Source organism: Ursus maritimus, unplaced genomic scaffold, assembly GCF_017311325.1.
Source record: "Ursus maritimus isolate PB19 unplaced genomic scaffold, ASM1731132v1 scaffold_4, whole genome shotgun sequence".
Lineage (NCBI taxonomy): Eukaryota > Metazoa > Chordata > Mammalia > Carnivora > Ursidae > Ursus > Ursus maritimus.
In genome coordinates this window covers 39,297,144-39,320,207 of record NW_024426552.1, presented here as the reverse complement: position 1 = coordinate 39,320,207, position 23,064 = coordinate 39,297,144, and the positions used below count along the sequence as shown (strand labels likewise).

General features: G+C 33.6%; 1 protein-coding gene across 1 annotated transcript in view; it reads right to left on the bottom strand.

Moving 5' to 3' along the window:
* EPHA3 (EPH receptor A3) overlaps positions 1–23,064 on the bottom strand; it is a 351,034-nt gene that overhangs the window by 318,533 nt on the left and 9,437 nt on the right. The window contains exon 2 of the mRNA XM_008704448.2: positions 11,613–11,677. Coding sequence (XP_008702670.1) covers positions 11,613–11,677 — 65 coding nt within the window. The remainder of the gene's footprint in view (positions 1–11,612; positions 11,678–23,064) is intronic.

Genomic DNA, 23,064 nt, shown 5'->3' with positions numbered 1-23,064 from the left:
TTAAATCTGGAAGAGGATTTACTGGCTAGAAGATAATGCATCTATGCTTGTTTTAAGACCAGTCACATTAAAATAATGTACTAATTTTTAAAAAGATCTCAAAATATCCATTAGTTCATATGAAAACTGAAATTATATGAGATTTGATTTGGTTATAAGCTAACATTTAAAAATACCATTTTAATGCAAGTAAATTCAGATTTATGTTTGAACCTAAGCTAAAACCAACTAGAGTTGTCAGAGAATGAGTTAAGAATCCTTAGTCATCAGTGACAGTTCAGTCCCTGGATCATAAATCCAACTGTGATACAGTAGCAGAGTGGGGGTGGGGGGAGACAATATGTATACAAGAATAGAGAGCTAATAATAATCCTATACAACCCAACTTTCCTCTTGTGCTTATGATAGATCAGCATTTTTCAGCTGCTGAGAAAAGTAGCTTATATTGACTCTGTATCCCAAGATGTGGTCATTATTTAGGGTGCGCTGTGAGACAGGACACTCAGACAAAATAGTTCTGAAATTCGATGGTGCATTAATCTGCTAAGTATTAAACCATGCAATCTCAAAAAACTTCTTTGGTATTGTCCAGACCAAGACAGAGGGGGATAATGAAAAGAGCATGAACTTGGACCCAGAAAGCAATAATATGACCTTGGTCAACTCACTAACACTCCCAAAGGTTCAGCTGCTTGTCAACATTAATTAGGGAATTGTACTAGATGACTTCTAAAGTCACTGCTATCTCTAAAATTTATTATCCCTTTGAATATACTCTACTGCTCCAAATAAGATAAAATTTTGCTACCCTTAATAAAAAGTGAAGCAGCTTGGGGTGCCTGGTGGCACAGTCAGTTAAGCATCTGACTCTTGGTTTCAGCTCAGGTCATGATCTCAGGGTCCTGTGATTAAGTCCCATAAGGGTCTCCGTGCTCAGTGCAGAGTCTGCTTGAGATTCTCTCTCCCTCTTCCTCTGCCCCTCCTACTCGTGCTCTCTCTCTCTCAAATAAATAAATAAATAAATAAATAAATAAATAAATCTTAAAAAGAAGTGAAGCAGCTCTGTCAATAAACATTTTCACACAATTCTATGGAGTTCTTTCTTGTGGCTTATGATTACATTGCTGTGTAGTGTCTTTCCAACACTCCTGAGAACAGGGAAATTGAAGTCAAAATTATATCATTAATTCTACATTAAAAAATGGCCACCCGGAACACCTGGGTGGCTCAGTTGGTTAAGTGACTGCCTTCAGCTTAGGTTATGATCCTGGAGTCCTGGGATCAAGTCCCACATAGTGGTCCCTGATCAGCAGGGAGTCTGCTTCTCCCTCTGACCATCCTACTCCATGCTCTCTCTCTCTCAAATAAATAGATAAAATCTTTAAAAAAAAAAATGGCCACCCATCACTTACATTCAACATTATGAATACAGATGACAAATGGATCTAGGGAATTTCTGAGCAAGCAGAGATTACAAAACTGATTCTTATCACTCAGAAGCTTTAATCTCCATTGGAGACTTTTGACTAAATTCATAAAGTTTATGACTACCAGCTGTCTTGGGATTCCATGGCATGGAATAAATATCTAAGTGTAGATTGGGAGTTAAAGTTCTTTGAAACCACCACATTGCATCAGTCCTCTCTTTCTGCACGGCTGAATCTTCTAATTACTGGATCCATAGTTTTGTTACTTCATGTTGAGAAGAGAGGTCACCATTTTACATTTTTCTGAAGTTTAGCTTATCTTTAACCTCAGGTCCAAAAAAACATTGAGTGATACTATCACAGGGAAGGGAAATGTAATTAGTCTTACTGTTAGAGCATTTTATGCCCCCTTTTTTATCTTTTCCTTTGTCTTCCTTAGTTTACTAGATAATTCTTCATTTCTACTGAGTCCTCTAATGGTCTTACAACTTACTCAGTTCTCCAAATTTGGCTTCTCTTTGTTTTATGCCCTTATTAAAAAAATAACTCAGTAATAAGAAAAAGATTTATTTTTTTAGAATATCCTTTCTTGGAATGTTAGCAAAATAGTAAAAATTCAACCTTATGCCAAATCACTAAGCTGTATAATCAAAGGGATGGAAGCAGATCCTAGGTTCCCATACAACCTACTATGGGAACTTTCACAGTGCTTTTCTGTTTTTTTTTCTGACTCCTGTTCTTCAATTAAAACATCCCCCATAATTACCTGATTAAAATGTTGCCTTGGAATGTTGTACAATATCTTTAGTGTGGCACATAAAATCCATCATAAGCTGATCCCTGTCACTTTCTAGGAACATACCATAATCGTTCCCTAGACAACCTTAAATTCTAGTAACTCTTTGATGGGGGATTTTCATATTCCTTCTTGTAATTTTCCTATCACTTAATTCATGACTTTTCTACTCTTTAGGTTTTAATGTCATCTCTTTTACGGTGAGCAATCAACGCCAGATGTATAAACACTGTATACATACAGTTCAAACTAAACTCCCAGATTACGTGAGAGAAATGTGATGATTCTAAAATGAATCCTGACTGCATATTGCAAAGGATAAATTCTCCAAGTTGCTGGTCAACTACCTGTATTCACTTGTTGTATGTTTATTATAAAATCTTAAATGAAAAACATCCAGAGCTATATTAATCATGAATCATGAACTGTGCTGTATTAATTCAGAGTTTGGAATGAACTACAGCACAGCATCAAGCAGCAACTGAATATCTTCATAAGTAAAGCCGGCCTCATTACAGCAGATAATGATATTCTAGTACAATGATTTCCAAACTTGAGCAGCATCACAATCACATAGACGGTCTATGAAAAAGCAGATTGCTGGGTCCCACCCCTCAGGATTTCTAATGAAGTAGGTCTTGGTCTGGACCCAGGATTTTCCATTTCTAATAACTACCATTTACATATTTAAGCTAAGGATTTCAATCTATATGATATATTTATAATTATTATATTATATATTTATTTGCATATAAATATATATCAGAATGAATAAAAATTACTTGTAAAGGTAGACTACTCAGAAAACCCAATACACTAGCCCCCTTGATGTTTCTTTTCATTATGTCTCATGGAAAGAGGATGAATGATTTTAGCAACCCCAAGAAATCGGTATGGTTTTATTCATTAAAGTGAGCATCATTAGCAGAAAAAAATTATGGTAATCAATGGGTGATTAAGGTTTCAGAAGTACTAAAGTGGTTTGTATTGTAAATAGTATAACCTTTAAATGTTTTTAGGTCCAAAGGCTACCATTTGGAATGTGGGACTTATTTAAAAAGTGTTTCACACTGTATTTTTTTTTGCAGGGCAAATTTAATTTCTTTTTTTTTAATCTTTCAAAAAAATTAACCACAACAATACAAATCTAAGGATCAAAACCATTAAGACATGAAATTAAAAAAAAAGAGAGAAAGTAAAGAAAAATAAATAACCAAAACTTTGGGCAAATTATTATTTTTTATAAATTTCTATCAAAATTCTTGACTTATACTTAATAGAATAACAGAATTGAAACTCTTTCCCACTGAGGTACATGTCATTTTTATATCTTGTATTCAAAGGAAAACTTGGAAGCTTGAAAACATAGTGTTTAAGTATACTCTTTAAAATATTAAAGAAACTGGATATTTCTTAGCAATAAAAAAATTGATATTCAGCCTGCAATATAATATTTTGCATGTTTCAACAAATTTAATGTGTAATGAATTGAGTGAACATAGGAACATAATTTGCATGAACATAGAAATATACAACATTAGCAATGGAAAAATGGTTTCTATTTTCTTAAAGCACTGATAAAAATTCTGTTAAAACAAATACAAGGTAACATTTTAATTTTTATAAATTAAACATTGCAGGAATAAATTCTGTTTTTGCTGATTTCTACAACTTATCCCCATTTTCCCTTCTATTTTGGTGCACTTTGTTTCAAGGAAAGGTGAGAAAGAAAAAAACTGTAAAACTTTGCCATGTTTTTCTAATTTGATCAGACATCCTTACTTGAAAGGTCAGCACGATAGGTGAAAGTGACATATTTAAAATATGTAGCATTGTTCATTCAAGGCAGAAAAATTTCAAATGACCCAGAATCACATATCACATGTGTCAAAAATTTGGTTTTCCTGGATCGACTACTCAGCATACGAAACAGAATTTAGACTGTGATTCATAAAGGCAGAATCCCAGGTGGTTACTGTTGACACCTAGTTGTCAAAATATTCTTCCTGCCTTTCAGATACCATTCACAAAGTGAAAGCTAGAGATCTAGTAGGTAAGACTTAGAATCCAGACTTCAAAAACAGCAGTAATTCCAACAACGAAGGCGAATTACAGTAAACTGGCTAATAGAAAAGCAATGACTTGTTTTAGGGAGTAATTTTATTATCCCACTCCTTTCTACCATTCATTCAATTCTAAACATATCTACTTTTAATTAAATGGAATTTATTTGCAGGATTCTGGCTTTTTACCTGTAAAAACCACCAAGATAAATTTCAATATAGAACTGTCTTTAGTTTCTTTTTTAAGATTTTATTTATTTATTTATTATTTATTTGAGAGAGAGAGAGCAAGTAAGCGGGGGGAGGGAGAGGGACAAGCAGACTCTACCTGATCGGGTCCCCCATGCAGGACTTGATCTCAGGACCCTGAGATCATGACCTGAGCAGAAATCAAGAGTCAGACACTTAATGGACTGAGCCACCAAGGTGTCCCTAGCTAGTTTTCTTTTCAGTTGACTTCCAATTCATGCATGGGATGATAGTATTTCCTAAATATATTTAACTAAATAGCCCTGCTAGTACAAAAAAAAGCATAATATCATATGCAGTATAAACATAGCTATATATTATATACTTATAGTACATATGGTATGTGTATATATTATAATTTCACTTACATTTATGCCATTAAAAAGAGAGTGGAAGTATTAATAGACCCCATTTGAAATAACAGATTGGAAATAATCAAATTTTTTTCAAAAAATACATAATGTTGACTTAGTTATCTTTCTTTGTTTTGGGAAGCTTTTATTTTTCATTCATTCAGGCAATTTGACAACTAACCCAGGACTCAAAATGTGGACAATAAAAGGGGGAGTTTCATGATGGAAATTGGCTTCACAGTTTTCAGCTTCCTGGATGAAATAACTATCAGTGAAATAATTGCATTAATTAGAATTACAAGCTTTGGAGGCACAACAAAGAACAAGGAAGATGAGCTTAACAGTGTTGTGCTAGACTGGGGGTGTGTGGGTGGGTACGGGGGCGGGGGGAAGGGGTGGCAGAAGAGTGGCATGTGAAAGAGTCAGAAGGTGTCCCTGAAGGAGAAATATTAAAATTTTGAGGAAATACTCATCACTTAAAAGTTTGAAATAAATTAAAGGGGATACCCAATTTTTGACATTCATGCACATTTTGACTCTTTCAATTCAAAATACAATGCCAAGACTATATGCACACTTTAGTCTGCAAGATTCAATGGCATAACAACTATGTGATGTCAAAGGCTATGTCTGGGGCTCTTAACTAAGAAGAAATGTCAGGCAGTACTATCCAGTTTTCCTTCCCCTAAATCCAAATCCAAGATATCACATATAGTCTGAGAGTTAAGATTTGAAGGGGAAATCCTCAAATTTATTTAAGAATAAGAAATGATATTTGTATAGCTCTTTCACATGCATTATCACATATATTTTGTCATAGATAGGTACATAGAAATATCTTATTTGCTCAAATATCATTTACTCCAAAGTGCTATGATATAGAAATTATTATTATTCCTTTTTTAAAAGTGAAGACAAATGTTAATGAAGGTTAATCGGCCTACATCAGATCATACAGCAATAAATGGCAACGCCAGTTTTCAAATGCAGGTGTCCGATCCTAAATATGTGCGTATTTTATTTTACTACTCTGCATATGACCTTTGACATCATACTAAAGCACTAAAAGAGATAATTTGGAGAAATACAAATAACATAATACAATTTGCAAAATAACATAAATACAATTATGCATTGCTGTGGCTTCCATTTAGAAGTTAAGATATTTGATTAGGAAATTATACATTGTATTCTTTCAGAATTCCTTTGGTTTGAAAGTATGAGCAATACTAAGAAGAGTGATCTAAACAAGGAAAATTATTTTACATAACTCAGTGGTTCTGCCATGTCAGGGCTCCAGGCTAATTTCTCTAATTCACTGGGTTCTACTTTTCTGGTCATGAAGGGAGTGCAGCTGCTCCCGACAAGGACACTGGGCCCTCACAGGGCGAGCCCTGGAGGCATAAAGTACTTAGCCTCTCCCCATGTCTTTTCATTAGGGGAAAAATTTCCCAGAAGTCACTGGAATTCTGCTCCAGCGTCACTGGCCTCACTTATTCTCGCCTAAACCAATCCCTGGCAAAATGACTATGATCACGATTAGCTCTCAGACAGTCAACACTGGCCCCACAGAGTCACAGAAGGGCCATTTTCCAGGAACACATCAGAAGGTGAAAACTTAAACAATATAGGTGCGCCATTCTCAAGAAAAAGCCAGGAAACAGATGTTGGATGGGCAAAAACAGGGCCTCTTTTCCAAAACAGCCTTTTGTTTTTGTTTTGTTTGCTTTTAGTTTGTTTAAGTACATTATCATAAGTAAGGCACCAATAAATGTCTAAGGAAATCTTTAAGGAAAAAAAAAATTCTAAAGACCTTTAAAAAAAGAGGACGGTAGAAAATTTTTAAAAATCTCCACAATTACTAATTTTGAGACTTCTTTCTATCATCCGCTAATCTACATGAATCACTCATTTCAGGCTGTGCTTTCTCTATACTTCCCCAGCTCTCTCCTTTTTTAAAAAAATTTATTTTTATTATGTTCAGTTAGCCATTGTATAGTACATCCTTAGTTTTTGATGTAGTGTTCAATGATTCATTAGTAGCACAACATGTTCCCCAACCCTTTCCTCATGCTCTTCTCCTTATCTGAGCTTCTGTAATTAAGTGAATTGAGACTCATGATTCCTTTGTACCATTTGGTCAGCATATCACTACTATCTTAATTATACAACTCTATCTCCCTCTGATCCCTCTTCTATAATGATACATATACTAAGAAAGCTTACGTGGTAGATTGGCATTATCAATCAATCAACCAACCAGTCAATCAATAAATTTAAATACTAGTCATATTTAAGCAAAAGACTCTTCAAAGTTGTAATAAAAAATACAAATGGGTTTTTACATATGTTGACTGTCCTCTAAATCAAAGACTAAAGTACTGATCACTAAAATTTCTGAATATAATTATGCCCAAGATGCAAACATTATAATTCACAGTTCATAAGGACAGTGAACATCATTGCTATGTCTGCTTTATGAAAGTGAATGAACTTAGTGCCAAAAATTATCCATGACAAATAAAACTCTTATTAAAAAATAAATTGCGTTCATAATGCCCGATAATTTCAGTTTGCAAACTTTGAGTACTATTTTCAAGAATTTCATTTAAAGCATTTAGAGGGGTGCCTGGGTGGCTCAACTGGTTAAGCACCTGACTCTTGGTTTCAGCTCAGGTCATGACCTCATGGGTCATGAGATCAAGCCCTGCCTTGGGCTCTACACACAGCCAGGAGTCTGCTTGAAGATTCTCACCCTCTGTCCCTCCCCCTACTCACACTTGCCCTTTCTCTCTCTCTCCCTAAAATAAATAAATATCATTTATTATTATTATACATTATCATAAGTAAGGCACCAGTAAATGCCTAAGGAAATCTTTAAGAAAAAAAAATCTAAATAAATAAATAGATCTTAAAAAAAAAATTCATTTAGAGAAAACCAAAGTCTCATTAAATTTCCTCCCAGATACTCATTTGGAGAATTTTTTCCAGGCCTAATGGTATAGTACCAAAATTTCCTACCAGGTTTCCTCTAAGATTTGAAGCACCATTTAAAAATAGAGATAGAAATACTCCTCCCAAGAAAATTACATAGGTTAATTGTAAGGTTTTATGGATGAATACAACTCTGGGGGAAAAGGGGAACAAAAATAGTAAAGAACATACATGGAAGAATGAGTCATCCTTGGGCCTTTTCCCCCAAATATATTAATTTTATATAGCTCTGGTATACAATCATTTTTTAAAAATTCATACTGCAAAAGATTTGGAATTTGGGTGGGAGTAGGGTTAAGACTTAGACAAGTTGCCAGCAGTCTCCCAGCTTATTTTTAGTGACCACAGCCCCTGACGGAGCACCATTATTCATCCCCTAAGTAAGGATTTCTCAACCTGGGCACTGTCATTTTGGACCTGATCATTCTTTGTTGTGGGAGGATGCCCTGTTCATTGCAAGATGTGTAGCAGCACCCCTGACCTTCCACACTAGAAGCCAGCAGTGTCCTGCCTTACCAGTTATGACAACTAACAATATCTCCAGATTTTTTCAAATATTTCCATGGGGTCAATTCAAAATTGCCTCCCTCCCTACCCACCTCCCCCATCACACTGAAAACCATTGCCCTAAATTAAAAGAGTAGGGTTTTCCCTGCTATTTCCAACAACATGCATGGATCTTGAGGGCATTATGCTATGTGAAATAAGCCAGACAGAAAAAGATAAATATTGCATGATATCAGTATTTCATGGAATTAAAAAAAAAAAAGTCAAACCCATAGAAACAGTAGAAAAATGAGTGTCAGGAACTGGGAGGTAGGAGAAATAGGAAGAAGTAGGTAAAAGAGTACAAACTTTCACTGTACGATGAACAAACTCTGTGGATAGAATGTAAAATACAGTGAGTATAGTTGATAACACTGTACTGAATAGTTGAAATATGCTAAGAGAGTAGCAGTTAAATGTTCTCTCTCTCACACACACACAAAAGCAGGATTTTCAGTTATTCAGTATGTTATGACATTGTTATTACAGTTTTTTTCTTCAAAGTTTATATTCATATTTTAGTTAACCTACAAACAGATGCACTGCTTTTATTAGAGTTTATCAATTAAAAAAATAACAAGTTCAAAATTGTTTCCAGCTATTACACGTCATTTTTTACCTAAAAGCTATAGCAAAGATATCACTATATTTTTAACTATTTCCTTTAAAACTAAAACACAGAAGTAATCTATTTTTGTCATATTGAAAATGGCAATGATTAAGCAATAAAAATAATTAATTAAATCTAAAAGCATAAGCAACTGTAAAAGAGAGGATGTTAAATCCCAACACTTAATTGACCATGCAGTCGCTTCACTCAAAAATTTCATCAGTTTCTCAGAAAGAAATGAATATTAATCGAACATTTTCCAAATTATGCTACTTATTTCGTCACGGACATTACGGTTAACACAATATACAATTTAAAGGAAAATCATACCATACTGCAGTACAGGACAATAATTCATATCTCTCTCTCTCTCTCTCTTTTTTTTTTTTTTTTTTTTTTTTTTTTTTTTTTGCTTTCGTGTCTTGGGATATTATAAATATCATGACCTGTTGGGGAGATGTTTGTTTTCTCCCTGCAAGTTTTAATGATAACTCAGAAAACTCGGACAGCTGTTTTAGGCTATTTAATGCATCAGAAAGAGGAAAGACACAGCTGCAAGGAGATGCACCAGGAAAGCAATGAAGAGGAAGCCGAAGCTCGTGGGGTTGACTCTTTGAGGCAACAATAAGCCAAACGAGAACTGAAAACTGTTTGCTGATAAAACCATAAGAGTTTGTAGACAAAAATGAGGTAGGAAATTGGGCAAGAGATGGGAAAAGCCGAGAGAGGTGAGTTATTCTACATAGTGTTTCTTAAATTTAATGTGCTCAGCAATTCCCTGGGGACCATGTGAAGCTACAGCTTCTGATTCAGAAAGTCTGGGGCAGGTCTTGAGAGTCTGCCTATCAAAAAATCTCTGGGGGATTGATATTGTTGGTTGGTGCATGTACCTACCACACCGTGTGTAGTAGAGTTCTAGAACATTCCTACCCACCCCCAACATATCTCTGGAAGCAGAAGAGCCAACTTTGTTTCACCATAAAATCTCTAATATTAACGTGGTAAAGTGAATTCATTTATACAGTATTCTCCCCAAATGTCTTAATATGTAGAAATATATTTTCCTTATAACTTCTTCAAAGGAAATCATGAAATAGACTGTTGCTTTGAAATACAAATTAATTTCTTGTTGATTTTTTAAAGCATATATAACTATTAGTAAAATGTCACTGTGATTTTTGCTTTTCCTATATCCTTAGGCAGCAAGTTTCTACAGTAGATGATCTGACAGAGTAATAAAAAAACGCAAATTTCTAAAATCAGAATTAAAATTAGACTTAACGTTAGGATGATTAGTTTTAAATGAGTTTTCCAGCTCAATCTGGACTTTTGATTCAATCTTTATGACTACCCAGGATGTGCTTTTATCCTAATCATTTGATTCCTTTAACACCTATGGGAAAACCAAATCCTGGCTTACTTCATACTCTCCCCTCCAAAACAACTAACCAAGTCCTGATTATGTGATAGGTTTTGGCATTGTGTCAATGTCAAGGTGTACCAGGAAGAGAAGCAGATTCAAAGATGACAGATAGATGAAGTATCCCTGATGTAAAACATCCGTTGGTGAAGAAGAAGCTGGTAGTACCGTAAAAATCAGTATGTTTAGGCACAAAAATCTAAAGACTGAATACCAGCACTAAGTGGAAATAATTATAACCTCTTTGAAAAGAGGATGAGAGTATAAGGAAAAGAAATACACAAATTTGTTCCTATCACAGGTATTTCAAAATAGCATTTTGTATTTTCCATGGGCTATCCTTGGAAACAAGGTATGTTTAGGCACTTAGTACACAATTTTGTAAGAACAAGAATTTCCCAAATGTGTATGATCCTCTCCCCCCCCCACAAAAAAAAGAAAAGAAAAGAAAAAAAATTCTTATCACACAGAGTCTTATCAGAAACATTTGGATCACGAAAATACTGTACACTTTAGTAATCTGTGTCTGGCTTGGTAAAGTACTAAAGGTACATGAAGAGTTTAAAATTTAAAGGTAGTCAATTTTTTTCTAAATAAAATTCCCCAGTCTTAAGCTGTCATACTGCAGACATTTTAAGTGAAGAAATTAAGGCAATGTGAAGAAATTAGGAAATAAAGACACATAAACAAAGAAATTAAGGATTTATACAGTTGACAAATATATCCTACTTGGAATGGTCACCAAGGCTGCTCTTAATGCTACAACTCTGCAGGTCTCCAAATACACACTTTCTACATTACTTGAAATTTTAAATGTCTTCTCAATTCACCTCTTCTGTTCACATCACAAAAAATGTTACATGATCACACTCAGACCATCTACATGATGCCAGTAATAATTAAAGGCTTAATTAGTGTCATCAAGCAATTGATGGCAATTGATTCAGAAGGGAAAAATAAAACTTCAAAATTTTCTATAGTTCCACTGGACACAAATATCTGGCTCTCTTAGTGCATGCACTGAAAGTACTGATAAACATAATATGTCACTAGAAGTAGAGGAGGTCATTTTAGAGAACATACCAGTAATCCCTCTGTTCTCTGTAAGACAATGGACAGAATCATGTTTCTTTTCAATAGTTTATCAGACTCACCCCATGTGATGGGTAAGAGATCCATCCCAGCTCCCCTTGAATTGTTTTTGAATCCAGTAGATTGACTAAAAAAAACACAAAAACACAAAGACACAAATGCATTTAAGAGAAATTATTTCTATTTACCTCTGTCAAGTTAACATTGTCTGTTGTTGATATAACGATATTAACGTGTTTAAAACACAGGACTCTTTATTTCCTTGATAGGAATATGAGAGAAAAAGAAGGAAATGGCAAAGGGAAAGCAATCACAGGAAAAGTTAAGGAATAAAAACTTCTCTGGCTTTTTTAACTGTGCTTATTTATAATGACAGATCAATATTCAAAATATTGATAATAATTTCTGACAAAGTAATTATAGGTTTAAAGAAAAAATGGTAAAAATGCAAAACAGGAAACATTAATGCTAACATTATCAAAATAACTTCGAAGACCATTAAACTTAACAAATTTACATATGATTTCACTATGAATGAACTTCTTAAATATGCTTCCATAATGAATCAATATTTCTGTTTGTGTCTGTCAGGACATCTTTATATTGTCTGTGTCCAATATGAGTATTTTTTTAATACCACATAAATTGCCTACTTATGTGTAATAAAAAAAAATTCTTAACTAATAATTGCAGGAGAAACCAAACAAAACTATGTTTTATAAAACTCCCTGGAATAAGCTTTAGTTATTTAAAGAAAGCATTGTTACCCAAAGACTTTAATGATTTTACTCATTACTTTGCACTAGTTATTAAAAAGTCTGATGAGTAATAAGATACGACATGAATGTGGTTGCATTTTGAATACATTATTGAAGAAAGAAAAATCATTTCTTTTTAACACAGAGGGTATTAATTTGTAATGGATTAGAAATTAAATATAAAAAGATACTTCAAGGCTAATTAATAATGAAAGGCTCACTTTGATTGTTGATCTGTTAAACAAATGAAACTATGGTTTCACCTCATCCATCTAAATCAGAAAGCAATCCCACAATTGACTAATGGAAGATGTGGAAGAAGTTTACACAAAATAGCCATGTATTATTAATACAAACCAGAGCAGGTAAATCAATAAATACAATCAGAAATCATTTTCAGTTTCCATATATACATAAATCAAAATATAATGTTAATACATACAATGCATAAACAGGTCCATGTGTTGTCAATAAAGTATTTCCTGATACGTAAAACATACCACCCTTTATATCCCAAATAGGAAGCATTAATCTTATAAAATGTTAAGTAAAAGAAAAAATATATTTGACAGGTGTTAGAATTTTACATTTTCAAGCACTGCTTTTTAAAGGAAGACATTTGGTTACCTAGATGAGTATTAAAAAATCCTCCTGACTATTAAGTTAGAAGACATACAATTCTCAAAGTTAGAATCTCTAAGTTTTGCTAGTGAAAGAAAAGCACATCAAGTTAATTACACTGGAATTCCTTAATGATTAAAGATTTTTTTCTCACAATAAATTAATCCCAATGAGAAGTAATTATATTTAGATAAGAGAAGAGGCCAGTTGCTGCATGGATTACATAGTGCAATTTCCATAATGGTATTATTTCCCAGGATATCAGTTTGGAAGTGAACAGTATGCTTAATTATACTGAAATTATCTGTCAAAAATGATGTTTAAAAGCCCTCTTCCAATTAATCAATGTTACAGATCATATTTCAGATTAATCAATGTTGGAGAATTTTTGAAAATATGAAAATACATCTTCACCTTCAGTGTAAAGTATCTTACCAACATTCATTCTGATAGATATGTTCAACTGAAGTGAAGCCTAGTTGGACAGTTCTATCAGTCATCAGTTGATTTCTTTGAGTTTTACATATGATTTGCATATGTAATGCCAATATTCAGAAATCATTAGATCATATTTGCAATCCCTTTAGGGGTCTAAATGGTTCAATGTATTTGTGTGTGTGTGTGTAATAACCGAATATGTACTAAATGATGAATATGTGTCACTCAACATGCTAAGATAACTGGCCAATTTAATTTCAATATTAGTAATCAGAGGAAAAAAGTGTTTGAGGCAAAGATATGAATATTGTCTCCATTTAGTAAATGACTCATTGGAATGTAGGTTGTTAACTAAAGAACTAAATACGCTTTAGTTTTCTCTGATGATAATGAGGGGAAAAGGACTGGACTAATCACATCAGTGTTTGGTGTCTACTCAAAGGAGAATAGCTAAGCCAAAAAGAATTACATCGCACTGTCGATTAAATAAGTGTAATAGATAAATTTATTTCATTTACTCAGAAATGGAATTTTTAGTGCATTCCATTTTGCATGAATGAGGAAAACACAACAGCATCATTACTCATGATTCTGATTCTGTTGTCTATCAAACATAATTACATCTGCCCTGGTTATCTCACAGTATTGCATCATGTGATGATCAAATAATATAAATGTATTTAAAGCCATCATGAGTTTATAACATGCTATACAGATACAGTGTTCTAGTAAAATTAATACCTTAACTAACAATGGTACCATTTTGGTTTCTGAATTGTATTTATAATCAACCATGGATATATAACCTAATAGAAAAGAATAGTGATAGCAAAACACTTTTTAAAAGCATTTATTTTGAGTTTATATGGTGCCTTTTGTTTATAGCCAAATAAGAAAAGCAGAATCTAAGAATACTAGCCACTTTAAAGTGAATGATTGCTAAACTGGGACTTCCCAGGATATAACCTCAAGTCTCCTGTGATCTGTTGTGCAGCAGTCTGAGTGTAGTATAATTGAAATAAGAAAAAGAGAAAGTTAATGGAATTTGAAAGTCAGCGTGTTGTGAGTGATTTCTTTGGATACATTGACTAAATCCAACATTGCAATATAACATATTGAACCCGACACTGAATTACGCAAGAATATGGGTTACTAATGCTTTTCTCTCCTAAAATATAGACCCTGATCATAGTGTTTCAGTGGTACCAACATACAAATGTTGGGGCACATGGAGGAAGCAGATAGAATCGTGATGTACAACTACGAGTTTTAATGATGATTTGCAACATGGAAAGTTTATTTCAACTGCTGAAAAAATTTTGAGCCCACAATTATGAATTTTAACAAAAAAGAGTTAGGAAATTATTCTTAAGGTCAGATGGAGGATGACTTAATTCTTTAACAACTGCCTCATGGCAGATTATTTTTCAAAGATATAAATTGTTTCTTACCAGTGTTCATATTCTAATGGTATGATTTCCAAATATTTTTGTTTTGTAACAGGAAATGTCATTTCATTAATTTCGGAATATTTTCTCTTTAAAAAAATATTTTCAATTTAAAGGGCTCTATGGCATATATTAACTTCTTAAAGTGATTTCAACTGGGCACATTTTAAAAGGTTCTGACTCTGAGCAGAGATATAAATAAGTGCTTTTTGGCAAAATCGTATTTGGAAATCACTGTCCAAAGTCTGGTTGGATATGGTTCTGGGTTTCGTTCACGTGCTTTACTCTGTTCTGATTGCTTTTACTCAGAAAAGGTGTATGAATGGGTAAAGAGGTTTGCATTCATGAAAACTGTAAGGGAATCCTTTTTCAAATTCATTTAACTGGCTTTCAGGTGGGCACTGATGTGAGATACCCTGAAAAAAAGGAAGTGTGGTCTCTGATGGAAATTAGAAGGTGTAGAATGGAGTACAGGAATAAGAACAATAAGAATAGAGTAAGTTGGCTCAAACTGTAGCAAGTACTTTTAGACAGGAGGAAACCTTGCTGTCATTCCTGCCACTGATTTTTACTGTCACTTTTCCCACTCAGCTGGATTGTGGATTTAAGATATCTAGGAGCCTTGGAGCTCCTGGGTGGCTCAGTTGGTTGGCATCTGCCTTCCGCTCAGGTCATGATCCCAGGGTCTTGGGATTGAAGCCCTGCATTGCATCATGCTCCCTGCTCAGTGGGGAGCCTGCTTCTCCCTCTTCCTCTGCCTGCTGCTCTGCCTACTTATGCTCTTTCTCTCTCTCTCCATCTCTCTCTCTGTCAAATAAATAAATAAATCTTAAAAAAAAAAAAAAAAAAGATATCCAGGAGTCTTGCTCTCTCTTTTTTCCTATCCTGCATCATAATGGAGAGACAACCAAATAAATGTCCACTCCTTGGTTCATTTGTATTAACAGTGTTATGAAGAATTGTCTGTACCAGGAACTTATACCTCCTTCCCTTCTTAATAATAATGCAATAAAAATTTTTAAAGGACTCGATTATTGAAATAAGTGTTTTCGATAAATATTACCAGTTAGTGAGGACAGATTAAAAATTTAAGGTATAAATTTCTGGAATTTTTCACTTAGAGAATCACTAACATGCCAAGATTTTTTTCAAGGGCATTTCAAAGTTCTGATTCATGTGACTATGTGTCCACATAGAAAGACTGAAAATTAAACTAATATCCCATCTTGTAGATTGTTTAAGGGCTGCAAATATGCAGACATTGCTAAAATAATTTTTTTAATTAAATAATACAATTTCTTTTTTTAAATATTGTATATACAGTTTTTATTCTACTTTTTGCCTAAATATTACAAACTAAGCTTTTTGCCATTTTTATACAAATATCTTTTGGAAACATTTTTTTTTATTATGTTATGATGGGTATTAAGGAGGGCACGTGTTGCAATGAGCACTGGGTGTTAAATGATATCATTTCTTACTGAAGTGGAAGATCTTTTTAATTATCTAATAACATATCACTATACTTTATAGTAATGCTATTTGCATTTTATGCAATGCTAGTTGCATTTTATGAAAATATTGAGTTATAAAAAATTATCAAATAATTACTTGTAGGTTATCAGCGGGGTTTAATGGCTAAAGAATTTCAGATTCTTATAATAAGAAACATGTTTTCTTGTGAAACCTTCAGTAAGGAGCCTTTAAAGCCAATTGCAAATAACTACAGAACCACTACAAAAGAAAAGAAACTCATCCTTTGATTATGTCTTGCATTTACTAAAGAAGAATGACATTTCCTTTTCTGTTCACACTATCACTGTCATTGTCCCAGGCACATTTCTTGTACACTACTTATCTTTATCATTTTCATCACTTTCTGCTACGATAAAAAGAGTAACTTTGCTCTAGGTTACGGATAGCAAAAGGGTCCTTTAATCTGCTTCTAGGTTGCTCTTAAATGTCACAAATAGAAGAAAATGATACAGGAAGTGATAAATTTTATTCTGGCTGTTGTAATTCTCTGTGTAGTACTCTGGTCAACCATAACATGGAATCAAGAAACCAAGATGTATTTTCTTTTTTTTTTTTAAAGATTTTATTTATTTATTTGACAGAGAGAGACAGCCAGCGAGAGAGGGAACACAAGCAGGCGGAGTGGGAGAGGAAGAAGCAGGCTCCTAGCGCAGAAGCCTGATGTGGGGCTCGATCCCAGAACGCCGGGATCACACCCCAAGCCGAAGGCAGACGCTTAATGACTGCACCACCCAGGCGCCCCCCAAGATGTATTTTCTGACAGAAGTCCACCAAAGCTCAGCTTTTCATTTTATTGTACATACCAGGATATGTCGTTGAGAAGAAATTTAGAGAAGTCAAAGTTTGATTTATGTGCTTACATATTTCAACATAACTTTTACCTACTGTGATTACGTATTCTTAATTTAATAGCTCCCACAGCCTTCCTGTTTATATTTATTTCTACCTACATATAACTAAAACAGTTTCAATAGATTGAGATAATATTGTATTTCATAGACTAAAACTTATACAATTTTTTTAGATTATAAATGAAGTCAACTATAACTTATTGTGTGCAGGTAAGTCTTCCTGTAAACTCTCTTAAATTTTACAGGCATTTTGTGTCACAGGAAAATAGTAATTTATGATAATTTCTCCATCCAGTTACCAGCTAAAATCATTATGTAAAAACTCAAGAAAAAATTCTGTAGTGCTAGCAGTTCTGTGAAAAAAAAAAAATCCCTTTTTTCACATGGTATTTTAACGGGTTATTTATGTGATGTAAGGGGATTTCTGGATAAGGTGGTATACTATTAACTTATTCTTTCTCATTAGCTTTTCCTCCTGCGTAATAATCTTGGATTTACTTCTATACAGGTCCTAATTATAGAAGAAACTGTAATTAGCTGCCTCATCTCAATCTTTGCCAAGAGCAGGGAGATCTTCTTGGACTCAAAACACACAGTCTCACAGTAAGATGTCTGTATTTTAATGACTAGAGTTGTTCAAGGAAATAACAAAAACACAGACCAACATTCTGCTTGAAACCTGGACACTTCAGTAAATGGAAACCCTGTGCTGTTTCTAATGTGTTAAAGCTTTTTCTTTTTTTCCTTATTAATCTGAGAAATATAAAGGTCACTCTAATATCATACTATTATGGAGAAAACAGCTATCAAACTATCACTGGGGAACGTGTTCTTACGACAAATTAGTCCTTTCACATAAATGAGTGAGGATGATCTACTGTTAGTGAAGTTTTAGTGAGTTAACTACCTCAGCTTTAATAACAGTGCCTAGAATAGCAGGTCTCTCTGTTTCTGCACATTGTCAACTGATATTGTGAATCATTTAGACAAGTAAAATGTGTTTCCCAAAATGGAAAAGTTACTAAAAGTAGAACATTAATGATTATATTAACACTGTACTTTTCCAACATATTTTGCCTTTTCAAGTGTTCTGGAAATAACAGAACTTGTTTATTTCTATCTCAGAAAGACTTTTCTGATAGATTAAAAAGAGAAAAATGAAAATATGTTATGCAATTATAAAACTATAAAAATAATCACTAAGGCAAATAGGTGCTCAAACCTTAGCATCTACACTTTGCCTTCACACCATAAATTGAGGCTGCCTTGGAATAGATTTTTTTTTTACCATAAAATCTTAATTATCAACCTTCAACTACTAAATGAAAGCTATCTGTTCAGTCAGGATTTAACTGATGGCTATGAACATGAAACAGAAGCAGCACATTTGCCTTAGTAGAACAATTCTACTACAGCATTTCTTTTAGAAATAAAATACTCCTGGAAGCCCTTGGATATAAGGATTCAAAGTTTAGCACAGAGAATGAAAAGTGTAGAGATAACATTTAATTTCAATTTAAAAACATTCTCTGCACATCGTTATACCAAAACATGTTCTTTTTTTAATTTCAATAATAAATTGATTTACATTTCTGGAAAAGTAATACCAGAGTCAAGCTTTGGCTTCATCATATTCTGGGGGACAACTATATCTGGATTTTACGTCACACATCAGGACTGATGTCTACAAAGACATATACACATATAAACAAACTCTTCAAGGTATAAATATGGGTCTCTACAGAGGCCCACGAGGGATCCAATGAGGAATCACATGCTTTTCACTTTAATTCAAAACTTTCCATCTTAGAAGTATGGTGCCAAGGGAAGAAATCAAAGTCTTAGTGCTGGGGATAGTCAGAAAACTTTAACTGTATCACTGCAAGAGAAGGCAGAATTTGGAAAAACCTCGATGTGACTTTTCTTGGTAGTATAATCAATATGAACAGCATACAAAAGCTTCTATTTAGGGATGGTTCTTTTTTGACATGCAGTCATGTTTGTTTCCCAGTACTCTCTCACACACACGTGAGTATGCATCTATTCAAACAGAATTGACATTGAACTTAGGTATATGCTAAGAATAGCTATTTCTGAATGTTCAGTACTTTCAAAGGTGCTTTTTACTTGTAATATACTTATTATGCATCCATTCCAATTACTTTTAAGGTTTTCTAGATCCATGCAGTAAATTAGAATTATAACTATGCTAGCACATGACATTAGACAAATCATTCAATCTTCTCTCCCTTGTTTTTAACTTATTATTATTAACTTTTATATTTAAAAAAAAATCTTCTCTATATCCTAGGTGCTCTTTTCTGGGACGCTAACTGCACCCTCCTCTGAAGATTCATATTGCATATATCTATGTTAAAACATGAAACTTTAATATAAATATTCATTTTGTGGTCATCTGTTCCACCTAAGTTATCTTCAAGGACAGAAAATATACTCTTCCCTATAAATTTCTTTTCCAATGTCCAATATATAACTAATACTCAGGTGTGCACTATTTGGTAAATAAATAAAAACAACAAATTATAATACGGAACATGAGTTATTTTTTTCTTAACATTTTCCTTAATTCGTTTTAATGGTTTTTAGATTTGTGGCTCTGAAATTAAATTTGAATTTTGAAGTTGTCACTATTAGCTTAGGGTAGTAAACCTACTGCAAACCTGGGCAAACATAGAATAAAATATTCTTAATTAGTCTCCAAAGGATTACCTTTTATTTTTTTCTTCTCTAATTCTATATAGATTTTTAAAAGATATAAACATTTGGAATAATTTTAGAAATTGCTTGTAAGGAGAGAGAAGAAAAAAATGTCCTTATTCAACATACAAATGTTTAAGGAAAACTTTTCATTCAGATGAAATACATATAATTATATCTGAAAATCATTTTCAAAAAACAAAGACTATCAAGGCATTAAAATTTCAGATCAGAAGTGTTAAGAACACTATAATAAAATCTGAGTTTGTCTTCTTTGAATTATCTAATGTAAATGAGTATTAACTTACCTATGATAAACCAGATCATTAAAGTGAATCAAGAGAAAAATACTATTCCCTCTTATTCTCCTTCTTTAAAAACATTTTCAAAATTTACAGATAGCTATATTTGATGGAGTTTACATACTTCATAAAAGAATAACAACCCAATATAATTTCTATTTTTAATTTCTATGATTATGCCAGTTCTTTACATTCAGTTAAAATGCAAAACCAACCATAAACAGCCTTGGCATATGAAAGGGAAAAAAATCACAATTTGGACACAACTCTAGCTTTATGCCATCTTTTAATATTATAGGCGGATTAAGGGATCCAGTAGGGGAAATTTTATAAAATTAGATAATGACAAATAAACATGGTTATTTTTATTTTTCCTCATCACCAATTTGTAATTCAGAGAAACAGAACTTCATACCATCTTGATTCTAAAAGGTATATATTCATTCATAAAATTTTGCCCACTGTGTGGAGATAGTTCTGTTTTGTACAGGGACAATACTATTGGTGACACAGACACACACAGAAACACACACACATACACACACACACATCTATATATATTAGCCTTCACAGGCTAACTTCTCTTAGTGTGAAAATTACCATTACATGCAATAAATAAATATATCTTTACAAAACCTACAGATTTGTATTAATTGCTAAATTAGATTAGAAAATCAGGAAACAAATATATGTTAACTACTAACAAGCTGTTCTCTGTTGCCTTTAGTCACCCTGAGGTAGATAGAGAACATCTAGATTTCATACTGATTGGAAGCCAACCAACTTTATCATTGACAAAAGTGAATTTTAAAGCCTTATATTTTTATCAAAGGAAGGAAGGAATGGGGGGTAAAGGGCAGGATTACTCTTTACTGGGCCTGTAGGATTTATTCATCTATCTCTCTTTATTATTTGAAAGAAGATAAATTAACCTCACTTTAATGAACATATAGGAAATTCAAGATGAAACCATTTTGATATTCATTAATCTCAGCAATGAAATTAACTCAGGCTTATCCCTTTGCTCCTGTACCTTTTGAGACCCTGCTATGTAATTAGTCAAGATTTTTGTCTAAGAACAACAGGCAACTCAGTTTGGAGACTTCAAAGTCAAGTTTATATTTTCTTGAATGAGAGAGTTCCACAAACTCAAATATAAATAAAAAAGTTTAAAAATAGGGAAGGTAGTTGTTGACTCTAATTATCCAGAAGCGAGAAAAAAAAAGTTTGTTGCTTACCCCTCACTTTTGCTTATGGCAAAATGTGCCAATAGCTTGAGTGGCTGAATCATTCGTTGGAAATATAAAGGATAACACATTAGAATTTTTTTTTTTTTTTGGTACATTACAGTGAAGAAAGCAACATACTAAAAGCAGCTTTCTGATTTGGAAGACTAACGTCATCAATATGCTGTTTTTTCTCTTTGCCAGGTTAACAGAATTTATTGCAGCAATTAATGCAAAACATATGTGCTGAAGTACCCACATGAAAAATATAATTGCCCCCAACTTAATTTGCTACCTTTCAAAACCCTGTTCTAGCTACCTTTGCTCAATGCCTCCACTTAAAAAGAGTACAAGTGTTTTTATGAAAAAGAAGATTTATCATTATAATTTATTTTCTCATCCCCTTAAGTAATTTATAAATTATCTTTTAAATAGGGAAAAGTTTCCACTGGGAATAAAGTCTACTTTTTAGACCATGTCCTATTTTCCCCATTACTGACTTCTACGACAATTCTGAGTTAATTCACACTGTTTTTATTATCTAAAACTCTAAATAATAATATTTGCGTTATATTGAAAATTGCCTCACAATCTGTGCATGCAATTCCTTACAAAATCTTTCCAACATGAGGAAAGGAGTGTTGTTCGAGTATCAGGAAGGAAAGACAGAGGTAAGAATGTGTGAAGAAAAGGCAATACAGACATTTTCTCCTATTTTTCTGTCCACATCAAATTTTCTTTACATTATTTTCTTGGTGTGTCCCCCACCCATATCTGATGAGTGTAAAGAACTATGCCATTTCTAAGTACTCTTTGAAGCACTTTTTAAAAAGTACTTGGAAGCACAATTTTTCCTTCCATTAGTCTAGGTATTTCTAAATTATTCTTGCAAAGTCACAGGACAAATTAGCTAGTCACTAGGATTGAGGCTCAAAAACTAGTGCTCTTCCTGAAGAGAAGGATGCCTCCCTCATTCATCGGCATTGGTGTACATGAGAAAACGTATGAGGTTAAAATCACAAGACAAAGACAAGAGAGGGCCTGGCTCAGTTGCTACTTTATTATGATTTGTTTCCTCAGTTTCCTTTATTGTAACAATGGAAGCTGTCATCATACGTATTTTAGAGCTGTCTTACTGATTAAATGAGGTCCAGTAAATAGTGAATGATAATGTAGGGGAAAAAATCTTCCTGGCCAGAGGAATTCTGTACAATTATTGTCGCAATGTTGGGCATGGCACCGAGGCCATATTTAGTCTCGGAATCCCCTGGATTCAACAATTCTATCTTTTATGAAAAATACTAAAGTTCCAACACAACCACGGAAACATCGGCATCATCCTACTACTAACCTACCTCGGTGGCAGCGCTCCCAGAAACTTTTTCTGGCCCATTCCAAGTTTACTCGCAAAATCGGAACAGGGAAAATCCTGTTTTAATAAAACGGTGCCAATCAAATATGGGGCTGCAGGAGAAAACAGCTTTCCGTTGTGCGCGGGGCGGGGGCAGTTTATGGGACATGGCCCTTATCGCTCTTACGAGGGGCCTAACAGGTGGCCTTAGTAGGTGGCTTTAAAGAAAACTGGGTGGCGGGGGGGGGGGGGGGTCATTTAAGGT